The 16313-nt window shown below is 38.8% G+C and overlaps 1 protein-coding gene across 3 annotated transcripts in view; it reads left to right on the top strand.

Annotated features, from left to right (window-relative positions):
• HMCN1 (hemicentin 1) overlaps window positions 1-16313 on the top strand; it is a 494329-nt gene that overhangs the window by 384051 nt on the left and 93965 nt on the right. For all 3 annotated transcript variants that reach the window (XM_084782016.1, XM_084782014.1, XM_084782015.1), the window contains exons 52-64: window positions 466-611; window positions 2647-2797; window positions 4388-4582; window positions 5486-5599; window positions 8877-9064; window positions 9540-9636; window positions 10656-10817; window positions 11855-11968; window positions 12081-12283; window positions 12574-12655; window positions 12765-12896; window positions 13412-13561; window positions 15907-16066. In XM_084782016.1, the coding sequence (XP_084638142.1) occupies window positions 466-611; window positions 2647-2797; window positions 4388-4582; window positions 5486-5599; window positions 8877-9064; window positions 9540-9636; window positions 10656-10817; window positions 11855-11968; window positions 12081-12283; window positions 12574-12655; window positions 12765-12896; window positions 13412-13561; window positions 15907-16066 (1894 nt within the window). The remainder of the gene's footprint in view (window positions 1-465; window positions 612-2646; window positions 2798-4387; window positions 4583-5485; window positions 5600-8876; window positions 9065-9539; window positions 9637-10655; window positions 10818-11854; window positions 11969-12080; window positions 12284-12573; window positions 12656-12764; window positions 12897-13411; window positions 13562-15906; window positions 16067-16313) is intronic.

The following is a 16313-nucleotide window of genomic DNA, read 5'->3' on the forward strand; positions in this document are numbered from 1 at the left end:
CCTGTAAGCAAAAGGCAACACTTGTACTGTCACTACTAGGGGCCATTACTGATAGCCTTAAAGGTTTTAAGGTCTTTATTCCTATGTTACTGCTGTTATTTTATAAACAAATCATGCTTTTCTGATGGTCATTTTTACTTTGACTTGGTGCTATAATAACCAATATACTGTATTTTATGGGTCACGGTTGGACTATGTGAATCTGGAACAGATGAAAATGTGAAGGGCATTGACTTCTCCAGCAGTTTTATAAGGATAAAGAGATAAAGATACTTTTCTCCACATTACACATCCGAAAGCTCCTGTTTCCTAGGATGCTAACTGAGGTCCTTCATGGAAGGCCTGTGAAGAAGTGTCCTCATCTCCTGGGGACCTTGTTAATTGCTCCTCCTTGTTAACTGTTGTTTCCTTGGTAGACTATGTATTTTAAACAACCAGTGTTTCTTTTATATTCATTTTCTGCAGTTCCACCCATAATCAAGAAAGGAGACCTTTTGGGACCAGGTCTTTCCCCTAAAGAAGTGAAGATTAGGGTGAATAGCAGCCTGACCTTGGAGTGTGAAGCTTATGCAATTCCTTCTGCCTCCCTCCGCTGGTACAAGGATGGACAGGCCAGTCACAACTACATTTCGTTTGTTGATTATTCCTTTTTTATTATAATTGATTATTTCTTAAATATTAAAATACAAACTTAAAAAGAAACATACAGAGGTGATTCAGAGATTTATCCCACAAACAGATAGTAAAAGCAGTCACTTCATACTCCTCGAATCTGAAACTTCTTAAGTAAATAAAATGAAATGGAAAAAATACCCATGTCCAATAACTGTAGTATTGTTCCTGCAATGGGAGGTTAGTAAGACTTGTTTTGTGTATATCAGCATTTGACTGAAAATCTGGCTACCCTCCCACTGGGGAATTAGAGAAATCGTGTCTTACCCAAATAAGTAAATTTAATAAAGAAGAAACCTATGAATGGTCCTAAAATTATTCAGAACTTTCCCTAAACATAATTAACTCTTTTACAAAAGATAACATTTCTGATATCCTAAAATATAAGAAAATTAAAAGATTTAAAGGCACATTATGATTACCCTAAGGCAGTGAGATCAAATCAAAACTCAATTTGAGAGTAAAAGGGCGGACATGGGAGGTATTGGAGGGAGAAATGAGAAAGGGAGAATTTATATAATTATATTTGAATTAGAATTGTTTTGAGAAAAATCATCTTTCACATTATAAACAAATTCAGATCCTTCTGATAAAGCTTTCAGACCACACACCCTAGTCCTCACTCAATCCTATTCTGGCTCACATGCTGGAAGGACACATGTGCTGGTGCTCGGGGCAAAAAGAGAGGGTGTAGCTGCTGTTAACATGACTAAACACAGGTGTGAAACAGCCAGGCTGCTCTTTGTCCTGTTTTACACATAATCAACCAAATGGTCAGTTAAGTACCAGTTGTAGATATTTAGGTCACAGTATGATGTAAGAGGCAAGAAAGATGTAGCTTTGTGTTTTTCTTCCAGATCCCAGATGGATTCTGCTATATCAGCAGTGGGGGGGGGGGAGGAATATTTTCATGTAAAATAAGCACATATCATCTGGAAGCCATTGCTAAAAGGAAAATCAGGACTCCCAGCATGCTCTGCTTCTGTTGGCTTTTCGGAGTCCATGCACGCAGTGCAATGCATTATCAATTCTGTAAAACCTTTTTTTTTTTTTTTTGCAAACAAATAACTTCCCTTGTCCTTTGTAACTATATCAATAACTTTTTCTTAGTGTTCTATAAAGCCTTTTCATCCCTTCTGTTACTATATTGAGAGAGGACCATATATGTAAAAACCAGGGAAGGACTAGAATTTACATAGATACTAGACTGCTTTCAAAGTTGGTCACCATACATGTAGAAAACATTTTTGAACGGCCTCAGAAAATCTTGTCAGTAGGCTGCAGCAAGAACCGTTCCCTTAAGACTAAAACTGTCTAGTAGGTTGAAATAGATGCTGCTCTAGGTAAAAGAGGAAATCAAGATACTGGGAGAATGTAGCTTTGATTGACAGGAGACACTGAAATCACTAAGATTTATGAAGGACATATCTTTAGAAGGAACACCAGTGAATCAGGAATAAAATTTTCAAATAATGAAGGAAGACTTATAATGCCCATTTCAACAAAGTGTCATAATAATGCACCAGCTTAAAACAGTTTATGTATGAAGTAAGGATGTTTCTGAATGAATGATAATATTTTTAGATGAAGTATTATTGTGGTAATGTTCTCAGCTTTTAACAACATTTTCTTTATTAGAGTTGTCTACAAACCTGTCAACAAGCCACACTTTTTAAATACTTGATAAGATTAGCTGGAGACACTTTTGTTTACATGGATAAGTGAACATCATGCTACAAACATGTTTTCTGCTATAAAGAATATATAAATATAGCTCCAGCAATTTTCTGGCTGATATGACCCATATTAGCTATAATTTTCAAGAGATAGCAATTATATTACTTAGAAACCAATTTGCTATCTTAAATGTCTTACGTATCTCCATTTATCAAAGAATAGAATTATCAATCATTTTCAGGGTGTCTCAGGTTTATTGGCATACTCAATGCTGACATTGTTATAATTGAATCACAGCCCCTTAAATCAGATGATCATGTTAACATCGCTGCAAATGGACACACTCTTCAAATAAAGGAAGCTCAAATATCCGACACTGGACGATACACTTGTGTCGCATCGAACCTTGCAGGTGAAGATGAACTGGATTTTGATGTGAATATCCAAGGTAATACTACTATGCTTATTGCAGAACAATTTCCACATTAACAGAATATAATAGAAAAGAGTCTTGACTTGGTTTATTTTAAAATCAATTTCTTGTCCTAGTAATATGTTTTCATTATGAAAATTTAAATGACAAATTATAGAAGAGAATAATATCATTTCCTTTTATAGATGTATTTATTTATTTTATGTATATGAGTGTTTGCCTATATGTATGTATGTATGTATGTATGTATGTATGTATGTATGTATGTAGACCACTTGTGTTCTGGTGCCCATGAAAGAGGGTGTTGAATTCCACAGAACTGGAATCACAGATGGTTGAAAGCCTCAATATGGTTCTGGAAAGTGAACCTTGATATCTTATAAGAACAACAAGTACGCTGGACCAGTGTGTCATCTTTCTAACCCCCTTCATTCTTGTTTTGTACATTTCCTTCTGGCATTTTAAGGAACTATTTCACTTACAAAATTCAATAACACATAACATTATTGCATAGAAGACAATAAAAGCAGTAATAATGGAATTCAAATTAGACACACTTTAAGATGCATGAGTATTCCTATAAACTTTGTGTCTTGGGAAAGTAACCAAAAATAGTTTCCATTTCCATTATTTTCTTTAAAAACTAATACTTCTTGGAATTATTAAGAATAATACATGAGATAAGGCACCTAAGCTCTTCCTAAAGTGGTTAAGGACTAATACCCGCTATTGTTGGTATTGTTTTTCTGGGTGTTTACCATCTTCCAGCAGGATTGTTTTTGCCAGTGCTGGATATTGAATCTAGGACTTTATGCATGCTAAATACATTCTCTCTGTGAGCCATACCCCACCACCCAATATAACTTTTAAGAACTTTGCTTATTTCATCAGTTGTATACTCAAATATTATTTTAACTAAACTCCGACAGTTAAATATCCGGGTTGTCTTTTTTTTTTTAAATATCCAGATTGTCTTAAAGTTTTCATTATTTATACTAATACTATACTTAACATCTGGGTACACAAAATTTTCACACATCTTTGATTTTTCATATGTGTCTAAAACTTGGAAATTCAGGTCAAACCTCAAGCCCCTTTGAAATGACTTTAATGTATAGGCAATTATCTTCGATAAAACTCATGCTTGCTATCAGAGAAGAGTGAGACAGTCCTAGTTTTGATAGCTTAGTCCCAATTATTTATTTAGATAACTTCTTTAGTAGAAGAAATAATTGACAGTGTTATCAAATGAGCCCATATTTTCTTTCGTGTGTGCCTCAAAATTAGCTTCTCCTACAGCAATCACATTTCTTATCATATTCCTCCTTGAAAGGGTGCCCCACTGTTGCTCAATAGAGGAGCCGTTTTACAGGAACAGCTAAGACAAATGTGGTCTCTGAGCAACCATAGGTCATCTTCTTCTACCCAAGAACCAGCTCTGACTGATGACTACTCTCTGTCTGGCTGTGGTTGGAAAGCATATAAGTACTTGAAAATATTTTGGCATTGACTAACATCAAATCCCCATATCATTCATCAAGATATAGCCAAAATTATTGTCTGACATACAAGTTGTGACAGAGATGTCATGCCTTCCCTCTACAGTCCCTCCAAGTTTTCAGAAGCTTTGGGAAATAGGAAACATGCTGGATACCGGCAGGACTGGGGAAGCCAAAGATGTGATCATCAACAATCCCATTTCTCTGCACTGTGAGACCAACGCTGCTCCTCCCCCAACTCTGACATGGTACAAAGATGGCCGACCTCTGACCTCCAGTGACAGAGTATTGATTTTGCCAGGTAAACGCTGACATGTAAAAGCATGAAGCTCTGCCTACTGTCTCCATTTTCATTTATCAGGCCAGTTCACTGTAATTCAACAGTTATTTGGGTTGCTGAGTGATGTGGCTTCCATATACAGAAAAAGCTACCTTGAGGAATTGACAGTAGAAGACTTTAGCTCAATTTTCAGATCTGTTCCATGGTCATTATCAATTCATGCAAGTTTTTGGACTTGCTCTTACCTCTCTTTCTGTATTGATGTCTTTCATCAGTTTGGTTTCTGTGCATCATTAATATAAATTCAAATGTATGTTTGAAAATAGTTATTATTCAATTAATTGATTGCATTGGTTGCATTTTTATGAGCAATAGTTAGGACTTTTACTTTTAAGTATTTTAATCATCACATGGTTTATTAATGGAAAATATGCTTAACTTCTTGGAACAATATTCTCAAGGTTTCAGTGTAATTATCACAAGTATTCAATTATTAGGGTTAGTTAAAACTCACACATTGTACCTTTAGGGTCAATGCTGTGCATAATATATGCAAAGTTAACCCACATTAACTGAAATAATATCTTTATAAAATAAAACAGTGAAAGCATCGCCATGCTGCAACATCCCACACAGAACACAGAGGAGCCAGTAGCCTTCTACCCTCTAGGAAAATTGACACCAGCTATTTATTTCTCAAAAATTCTGACTTGTATTACAGTATTGGGTGACTTTTTATAGCAAGGCAATATTTGCTGTGAAAATGGATATTATCTAAGATTAAACTGAATGACTAAAGGAAGTGGGAACAGTAGCAAAAAAAATAAACAAATGTAAGTTGTTAGTGGGGAAAGGTGTAGCCCTGTTCATGATCCGTGCTCACCCTAACACTTGGAGAAGTGACATAACACGATATACTTTCAGGAGGGCGAGTGCTGCAGATTCCGCGGGCTAAAGTAGAAGATGCTGGCAGGTACACATGCGTGGCTATGAATGAGGCTGGGGAAGACTCCCTGCAGTATGACGTCCGTGTGCTCTGTAAGTTTGCTTTCTTTTGTTGATTAAGCATTTTTTCACTCCGAAATAGTTCTCAGTGACTAATGTTTGCAAGATGGTCCCCTAAGCCCTTTAGAAATTATAAACATAATAGAAATTCATGGTTCTTCCTAAAACTAACGTCTTGTATGCAAACTGAGCGTCATCTGTGTATCAGTCATGACTCCTAAGATCTCAACTAACAAAACTGGAGAGCAGAAGGAATGAGGAAAGGAAGGAAGAAGGGACGGAGGGAAGGAGAGATGGAGGATGAAAGGATTACTGATCAGCAAACTTGCCAAGCCCTAGAGTAGAGTAATCTGCAATCACTGACTTCTTACTTCCGTGGCTCAAAAGAGGTCAAAGCTGTCCAGATGTTTCTCTTTACTTATTATTATTAACTGTTGTTGTTGTTGTTGTTGTTGTCATTATCAACAATGGTTCTTTTGGGTAGCAGGGCAGACCTTAGAAGTTCTAGATTTATTTCTTCCTTGTTTCACATTGAATGAAAAATTTCCTGACTAATATCTATAACTGAAGCCCTAGAATTGATTGTTCTCCTGCCCTGTGTGGATCACACAAGAATCTGCCACACACATCAAGAGTTGTAGAGTTCTGATGGTGAAATGTAATTCTAACACCTGCTGTCCAGCAGGAGTCATCCCCATTTGGTATATGGACATGAAGGGGAAAAACCATTATTTCTTTAAGACGAATGGAGTCATTAGAAGCAGGAGTAAATACATTGGTGAAGGCTAAGCTGGTGAAGTGGCCATGGTAGTATACAGGGATCAGTCAGTCTGTTCTGGTTTGCTTTCCATTGCTGTGATAAAACCAGGACCAAAGACTCCCTAGAGAGGAAAGGGTTCATTCATCTTGCCTATCCCAACTCACAGTCCATTGAGGCAGGAGCCTGGAGGCAGGAACTGGAGCGGGAGCCTACTTTGTACCCTGCTTACTGGACTGTACCCTTCGGCTTGCTCAGCCTGCTTTCTTGCACAACCCAGGACGGCCTGCCTAGGGGTGACACCTCCCACAACAAGCTGAGTCTTTCCTCATCAATTACTAATTTTTAAAAAAATGCCCCCACATACTTGCCTACTCTCCAAATTGGTGAAGTCTCACCTCCTCAGTTAAAAATTCCCCTTCCCAGCTCTGCCTCAGTTTTGTGACATGTTGACAAAAACTAGTCAACACACAGTAAAAAGGAAATGTTTTTTAATGCAAAAAAAAAAAATGTTGAAGTGGTATGAGAGATTAGACACTCTTTTCAGAGTATAACTGGGAATTTGATGCCAAGTGATTGGGAGAATGATAATAAGGTCAATAAAAGTAGAGCTCCTGGGAAAACAGGCAGAGTTGAAAGGAAGGAAGTCAGCTTTGTTTCCGGTGTGCTAAATCTGACGTGATTCAGGAATGCCCGTGTATAACGCTGGCCAGGCACTTAAAAACAAGCAAGTGTCACAAAGGACAAAGAACTAAATCCAGACTGTGCATCCCACAGTTGGCCCCAGACGAATGACACTCAAAGACAAAATTTCCAGCAGAAAGAATGGTATACTTCTTGACCAAAGACTGTCATAGGGAAACGGTTGGAGATAAGAGAAGGAAAACAGCATAGAAGGAGACAGTCAAGGAATATGGGAACACAGTAAATTACTGTACCCAGATTCCGGCTATTAGAAGTTGTCAACTGCTTGCTTTTCGGTGCTGAACGTCAAAATGAGTTTCAGAATATAAAAAGCCTTTATCTTTGAAACTTCAAGTCTATTGGTGAAGATTAACAGAACAGTTTAGGTTGTGTGATTCACTTCAAAGCCACAAAACACAGATAATTTTTGAGCATACATTAGACATGAGATGAGAGACACGAGTTAGAACAGAGCTAGCTGGCAAGAACAAATGTAAGAGATTTGAACTTACCCGATAGACCAAGGGCAGACACTGAATACAAAGAGATTCATTAAAGTGTCGAAAATGTGTGTAGAAAGCAGGGGTGGGAGAATTGATATTATACAGGCCAAGGGCATGTATTGAAATAATGGAGCAAGGAACTAAGAAGGCAGTAAGCTGTTGGGGGAGACAGAGAAAGAAAGGGGACACGGAAAAACCTATATTGAGTATATTTAGCAATCTTGTTTCGTATGAGTGTAAAACAAGCAGGGCAGGCTTGAAACGCCAGCCTGTGGCAAACAGGAAAAGATCTGCAGTGGCTGCTGTGGTCATCTGACAGTCATAGTTGGAACCATTTGACTCAGTCATTGCTTTCATTATCACCTGGATGAGCCCTGGAAGCAGGGGTGTAAAGAAAAGTAGGAGGAGTGGCCACAGAGCTCCCTGTATCAGCCCATCACTTAAGTGAACACTGTGAGGTGTGGGCTGGGGATGAAGAAAGTAACCTGAAGAGAGGCTGATGGACAGCTTGTAGAGGGGCAAGGTGGAAGGGCTAGAGTTTTCTATGCAAATAGCACTCTGTAGAAGCCCCTCCCCCCAAAAAAGAGGTAGACATTAAATTTCAAATTGTATTTACTTGGCAGATATCTGTTGATTGCTCAGTATGTGACAGGTCCTGTCCTTGGGCACTGAGGATACAGCAGAGAAGACAGTCAAATGGTGTAACTTTAAATGTGAGTTATATGTAAAATAACACTGAAGTTCCACCATGCACTTTGCAGCACTGAGTTTCAACTTAATTGTTGGAAAATCAAATACCATAAGGCTGAGTCTACACTAAATAGACACTGGTTGTTGAAATCCTGGTGTGTTTTAACAGAGTGCAACAAAATTAATCAAACTTTATAATCCTCTCTGCTTTTACAAATGTTACCAACACAATCTCTTAATTTATTTAACCTTTCCAGATTCTATTCTACAGAAAACATGTGACTTTTCCTAACTTAAATGAGTATAGATTGTGGGAGGTGTTTTAAGGACTTCTCAGAATTTAACATGCTGGAGAAACATCTGGAGAACTTTTTCAGCCATCCATTCCTTGTCCCTCCTCACAGATGGCTATAGAGGAGGTGAGGGAGAGGTTCATGTTCATCAATATGAGCTCTAAGCAAGTTCCCGGGTGACACTGATGCCTGTTCAAGTAATGCTGATGCTGGGAGCTTGGAATAGCTCAGATGATTCCCTTATAAAGACTAACTCTGAACATCACAAACACGCTCTAGAAGCTGTCATTTATCCAACTCGTCCAGAAGACAAAGTGGTGTAGTATGCCTTCCTAAAGCCCCTGTTGACCTTCAGAATCCCTCTGTTGCAACATTTTTCCTAGTGCCACCATTTATCAAGGGAGCAAGCAGTGATCACCCAGAAGAGGTCACCGTGCTGGTGAACGAGAGTGCACGGATGGAATGTTTGTCAAGCGGTAGCCCAGCACCCAGGAATTCCTGGCAGAAGGATGGGCAGCCCTTGTTAGAAGATGAGCATCATAAGTTCCTATCTGATGGCAGGATTCTTCAGGTAAAAGGGAAAGTCTAATTTTAAAACAGTGTTTTGCACATTGTAATAATTGTCTACTAGATTGCTAAAACTATTAGTTTGTAAACAAATTTATTCAGACCATTAGCCATCAAAAGCATACAAAAATTATCCTCCACTCTGTTCCCACAATTAGAAATGATCACAGTGACATTTTTGTGTAAGTTCTTCCAAAATGTCTGTACATACACACACACCTAACTTTAACAACATAATCTGTGGTTTAAAAAACCTTATTATTGCAGTCTTTCCATTAAATGTGTGTGATGGTAACAATCTAAGTGATAAAGGCTTCTTATAGATTAAACGCATCCTGTTTTGGCATAGGCAGTAGGAAGTCATAAGGTGAGCCATCTTGCATTCGCTACAAAGAATGCATCTTGTTTGTTCTAAAAGGTAAACTGTTACATGTTCCTTTATTAGCTATTTCAGTTGCCATTTCTCCATTTTCATTTAGATACTAAATGCTCAAATAACAGATATCGGGAGGTATGTGTGTGTTGCTGAGAACACAGCTGGGAATGCCAAAAAATACTTCAACCTCAACATTCACGGTAAGAGCTCAGGGCCCCGGACATCTCGTAGGCTCTGCTTGACAAAGCAGGGACCCCAGGCTTCAGATTTTACAGCCTATGCTCTGGTTTTAACTTGTTCAGTGTGTGAAGCCTCGTTCATTCTATCACCTCGTCTTTACCTCCCTCAAAACTCAGCAGGGATTCCAGAATATATATCTCCTAAGCAGCCCATGTTTAATCCCTCAGGACAGAGGTTCTCAACCTATGGGCCCCAACCTCTTTGGAGTCACATATCAGCTAGCCTGCATATCAGATATTTACATTACTATCCATAACCGTAACAAAGTTACAGTTACGAAGTTACAATGACATAATTTCATACTTGAGGTTACCACAACAGGAGGAACTGTATTAAAAGGTTGAGAACCACTGCCTCATGAGAAAGGGTATAGGAAAGATTCCATGTTCATGTGAAGGCAGAGTCAATAGTGTATCTTCTGCTCGTGGACGAACCGACTTCTTGGCACAGAGTTACAATGTCTACATGCTACTATGCTCTCTCTAATAACAAAAGACCACCTTGTAGAGCTAAAGAATTTTTTTAAAGCAAGCATGACTAAATTGTGTTTGAACAATAAACAGGAGTACTGTCTATTTCTTAATATTTTTGTTTCTCTTGAACATTGCATGGATTTATATTACAAAGATAATCTGTATGATATGTTGAAATTCTAAAGTTAGCCTTTACATTATTTTTGCCATAATAAGAAACATCAAGATATCATTTTAAAATAAAATTATCCAAACCACTGAAAAACATTATGTTGTTTCTTTGTAATTTGAAAAACCACATTTTGGGGGCTGCACTGAAGTTTTTTGACTTTGAGAACTTTGAGACACTCTTACAATGAAGAAAAATACAGGTTTGATAGTGTCACTATAAATTCTAATAACAGAATCCTTTGCTTGTTATTTGTACAGACCAAAGAAAATTAGAATATGTTTCTGATACTGTCAAAGTTCAGTTTTAACATGTATATATATTTACACTTTTGCAGTTCCTCCAAGTGTCATTGGTCCTAACCATGAACATCTTGCTGTAGTGGTGAACCATTTCATCTCTTTGACCTGTGAGGTGTCTGGTTTTCCCCCTCCTGACCTCAGCTGGCTCAAGAATGAAGAGCCCATCAAACCAAACACTAATGTTCTCATTGTGCCTGGTAAGGAGCTACTCATCTCACAAGGCGGGCCATGCACGGCATGACCTCCATTTCAAAACAAAGATCCTTTTACCTTAGTCTCTCTCCAGGTCTCACTCTTTATTCACCAGACCCAACGATAGCCATAGAGTAAAGACTTGTACGACTTCAATGGAAATGTACCATCATGGAATACTTAATTATGGAAGTAGGGATCAGAAAAATGAGGTGCTCCTTAATGCAAATGATAAATAGCCACTGTACAAACTTACTGGTTATTTTCAGTGAGCCCCAATCTTCTGGAGCATGGTAGCTAAACACAAAGGTAGATGATACTGATAGGAGAGGGAGTGAGGGCCAGCAAGAAGGCTCAGAGGCTAAGGGTACTTGCTGTAAAAACTCACCACCGAAATCTGAACCCTGGGACCCATATGGTGGGAAAATAAAAGTACTCCCACAGCCTGGCCTCAGACTTCTGCATACTACTATAGCACACCTCCTCCACAAAGAAGTTTGTAAATGAAAAATAACATTTAAAAAAGAATTGACAGTGAGAAATATGTAGCGGGATGAACAGATGGAACTCAGAAGCCAGCTGTAGCCTATGTCCCACATGTCTCGAGACAGCTGTGAGTACAGCCCAGTGTTTGCAGATGACAACACAGGGCAGCAAAGTCAAAAAGCCAGACTCGCCTAAGAGAGACAGATGATAGACTGAAGGATAACCCATCAGCTCTGTACTATGGGGAATTTAGACTCAGAATGGACTAGCTAATCCCCAGACCCACATGGCAGAAGGACAGAACTCCCACAAGTTGTCCGCCTCAGACCTCAACACATGCACTATGACAGGTGCGTGCATGCACACACAGACACAAAGACACATGAGAGAGAGAGACAGAGACAGAGACAGAGACACAGAGAGAGAGAGACAGAGAGTGAGACAGACAGAGAGTGAGACAGAGAGAGAGAGACAGAGAGAGAGAGAGAGAGAGAGAGAGAGAGAGAGAGAGAGAGAGAGAGAGAGAGAATTAAAAACAACCTTATATCTTCCCCAGGTGGTCGAACTCTACAGATTATTCGGGCCAAGGTATCTGATGGTGGTGACTACACCTGCATTGCTATCAACCAAGCTGGAGAAAGCAAGAAAAAAGTCTCCTTGACTGTTCACGGTGCGTTTTTTACTCTTTCTCCATAATATAATTTTATTTCATATTTTCTAGCTAAGCAACTCAATGAAAACAAAACCTATTTGAATATTCTCCTTTTTGTTTCCTGCCTCAGTACCCCCAAGCATTAAGGATCATGGCAGCGAGTCTCTTTCTGTAGTCAATGTAAGAGAGGGCACCTCGGTATCATTGGAATGCGAGTCAAATGCTGTCCCTCCTCCAGTCATCACCTGGTCCAAGAACGGGCGGATTATAACAGATTCTACCCACGTGGAGATTTTAACTGGTGGACAAATGCTACACATCAAGCGAGCCGAGGTGCATCTTTGGTCCTTGTCTGAGTGTTGTGCCTCCATGGTGGGGTTGTAGAAGAGATATCTGGAAGAGGCCTTCTCCCTTTACTACAGTGAACAGTGCTGTTCATGGAAAAGTGCATGGTCAAAGCCATTGAACTTATTTGCATTAAAAAAAAAAACCAGGATTTCTGAAGGCGACTAGAAGTGGGGCAGTTGAGCATAAAGATGACTGATGCTTAATCTACTCCTGAACCTTGTGATTGGTCATCTATCACTTAATGGAGCACATACAATAGTATCTTTTTCTTTTAGGTGTCTGACACAGGCCAGTATGTATGTAGAGCTATAAATGTAGCAGGACGAGATGATAAAAATTTCCACCTCAATGTATATGGTGAGCATTTGCCTCTAATACAACTCTCTTTCCCCTAGATATGCAAATGAAAGAACATGTCTTGAATTGACTTAACGGCGGCGTGAGATCTTCTTCTGTCTCTTTACAGTGCCTCCCACCATTGAAGGGCCCGAAAGAGAAGTAGTTGTGGAGACAGTCAACAATCCAGTGACACTGACATGCGATGCCACTGGGATCCCACCTCCCGCCATCACATGGTTAAAGAACCACAAGCCGATAGGTAACAAGTTGGACGTTTCTTGTGTTTGCCTTACTTTGCCTTTAAGTCACTACAGTTGTAAGTCAGCAGGTTCTCAGTCTTGTGCTCTTGGCTGTGGTTGGTTTAAGAAAGCAAATTTACTGAGGAGACTCCTGTGTAAACATTTGCTTTGTTAAGCAACTTTACACTGAAGAGAGGGCCTCATGCACTCAAGGCAAGGCCCCTACCACTGCAGTTTACCACTGCAATGCTTTTGTTGTTGTTGTTGTTGTTGTTGTTGTTTTGAGGCAGGATCTGACTAAATAGACCAGACAGGCCTTGAACTCTCTATCCTCTTCACTCTGCCTCTCAACTATCTGGGATTGTGAACTGCCCCACTATAAACAGATTTTTTAAAAAAATTGTTTATGTTTGAAAAAATTCTCATTAAAAATACAGAGGAAAACTTTTAAGAAATGTATACTTATTACATGAAGAGAATGTCTTTAAATGTTATTTCTTTCTCTTTTTTTTTCCCTCTTTATTTCTACCTTTAGAAAATTCTGACCCACTTGAAGTTCACATTTTATCTGGAGGAACCAAACTGCAAATTGCCCGACCTCAGCGTTCAGATAGTGGAAACTACACCTGTGTTGCATCCAATATGGAGGGAAAGGCTCAGAAAAACTATATCCTTTCCATTCAGGGTATGTTAACTACACTGTAATCTGTCCTCCTTTCTTTGACATAGTCTTTCTAGAGTACAAATGCTCTGTATTAAAAGAGACCATTGACCATAGACTTGGCTATCTCTCGAATCCTGGAAATATTGACAGCTTTGGTCATGTATTTACTAGTGCATTCTACTTTCGTGGAAAAGCACATAAATATGGAGAGAGGAAAAACCAGGATTTAGGATATCACTGCTAATTTTGTTATAATGAAAGTATAACATTTCTGTGATGTAGTCTATGGAATTGCAATGCTTTATTTGTTACAGTTTATTTTTGTACTAAGACTATAAGCCTGTTCTTATTTTTTTAGATATGTACTGTTTAATTTGTGAGACTGTGCTATAGTTTCACATGGGAGAACTTAAAATCATCATGAATCCTGCACAGTTTTGTACTGTGAATAGGGAGCATCAGTTCACCCAGGAAACATTTAACCATTGATGCCTGCATTGTGGCATAGTATTGAGGACTATAGGGGAAGCTTGCTGCTTTTTGATTTTCAGCAAACCTCTGAGTAATGTATTTGACTCAAAATGGCATGGAGGTCTTGCTTCCTGGTTTCATTAGCATTACTAAAGAATTTCTAATAAAGTGTACCCTTGGTCTTGAATATATCTGCTGTTGCTGTGTTAAAGCTAACTCCCTGAAATTACAGGAAAAGAAAATTGATTCATGATCTTTGCAACCACCACTGATGCTCTGATATTTCAGAGACAGAAAAGGGAAAGTAGCTATTCAGTGCTACAGTATCTTACCGGGGGTTGGCAGGATGGCTAAGTAGGAAAAGACATCTGCCATCAAGTCTGAGGAACTGAGTGAGAGTTACATGGTGGAAAAGGGAAACCAACTCCTACAAGTTGTCCTCTGACTTTCAAACATGCACTGTGGGACATGTGTACTCACATACATATAAACATATACACAAAATAAATAAAATGCAATTTAAACTTAAAGAAAAATATGCCTAATTATGCATATGCACCAATAATGAATAATATAAATGATAAAGTATGTTGGTTTGACCAAACATTTTCTAAAATTCGTTTTAATATATTTACATTATGTCTTAAAACTAGGAAAAATGCATACACATACTCCCTAATTGGGACAAGTTTCATTAGTATATCTAGTGACAATTTCTTTGGTACTCTAACTTCAGCTACTTTGTTAAAATTATCTCTGATGGCTAAAATGACATTTAAAAAGGTAATACAGTGTTAGTAAATATTTAACAACTGACTCTCGAAACCAAACAAAAAAAAATAGTGATATGTGGCTAGGATGTGTCAGTTTCCTGGTGTGTGGACACCCAGAGTGGCCTATTTCCAACTGTCACAATGAATGACTGTGAACATGGCATAGGAAGTCAGGCCAGATAGGCTCCTATGAGCAAAGATGAGCTGTTTCTGGCATGCCTCTGTAATTCTATAGCACAGAAATCCAAGTGTGTTCCTTTCTAAACTTTAAATTCTTATACTTTTGATATGTAGTTGTTTTGCCTAAGTATATGTCTTCACCACATGCATTCCTAGTGCCCAAAGCCCAGAAGAAAACATCAGATCCCCTGGCACAGGAGTTACAGGTAGCTGGGAAAAGCCATGTGTGTGCTGAGAATCGAACCTGTATTTCTGATCAGTGTTAGTATCTTTAATATACACCAAAGATAACCAGATAAAAAAGAACAGAAACTATTCGAGCATAGTATGTCTATCAAAATTTCATAATAAATAATAGGCAATAGACAAATAATTAATATACAGCTCTCCTGAGACCTTCATGCCAAAATGTCTTGAAAGGCGATTGTGCTGAACTACATGAATTACATACAACCCGCTGAAGCTTAAGCTAAGGACGAGTCCGTTGGTTTCCCACAAGATCAATAGTTATCAGTCCCTATGACTAAACAGTTGCAGGAATATCAGGAACATTGAAGTAACTTGGTGCCTTTGTCTTTCTCATTTAATAGTAATGACATTTAGAAACTATAGGCCAGTCCTAACCCAGGAAGAATTCTGAATTAGAAATTACATTTTTCTGGACAGTGAGGTTGATCAGCAGGTAAAGCCGCTTGCCACCAAACCTGATAACCAGTTCAGTCCTGCAGCCCACATGGTATAAGGAGCAACCCAGCTCCTCCAAGTTGCCCTCTCGTCTCTGCACGCATGAGCACACCAGAGGACCACTTGCATGCGGGTACACACAGACAAAATAAAAGGCCACAACAACCAAAACTAAATGGTATAGTCTACTATTTTTGTCCCATTCGTTAGCGTGTACAGCCTTATACTTTCCTAATAAAAATTCTTCTCTCTCTAAAGTCCCTCCAAGTGTTGCTGGTGCTGAAGTTCCCAGTGAAGTCAGTGTCCTTCTTGGGGAAAACGTTGAGCTGGTCTGCAGTGCAGATGGCGTTCCCAGCCCACGTCTGCAGTGGCTTAGGGATGGAAAACCCATCGTGAATGGTGAAACAGAAAGAATCAGGTGTGTTTAAAAGAATGACTTCATTATAAGCCATACAGTCTTCCATGATGCTCTACATGCTTCAGATTTATGTGAATAATACCAATTTCTGTCCTACTCTGCTTTATATTGCTGTGATAAACATCATGACCAAAAATAACTGTGGGAGGGAAGAGTTTATCTCACTTTACACCTTATAGCCCATCGTGAAATAAAGTCCAGGCAGGAAGTCAAACCAGAAGTTGGAACCAAGCACTGAATCAGAGAC

Source organism: Acomys minous (genome assembly GCF_964271855.1).
Source record: "Acomys minous genome assembly, chromosome: 1".
In the NCBI taxonomy this organism is placed as follows: domain Eukaryota; kingdom Metazoa; phylum Chordata; class Mammalia; order Rodentia; family Muridae; genus Acomys; species Acomys minous.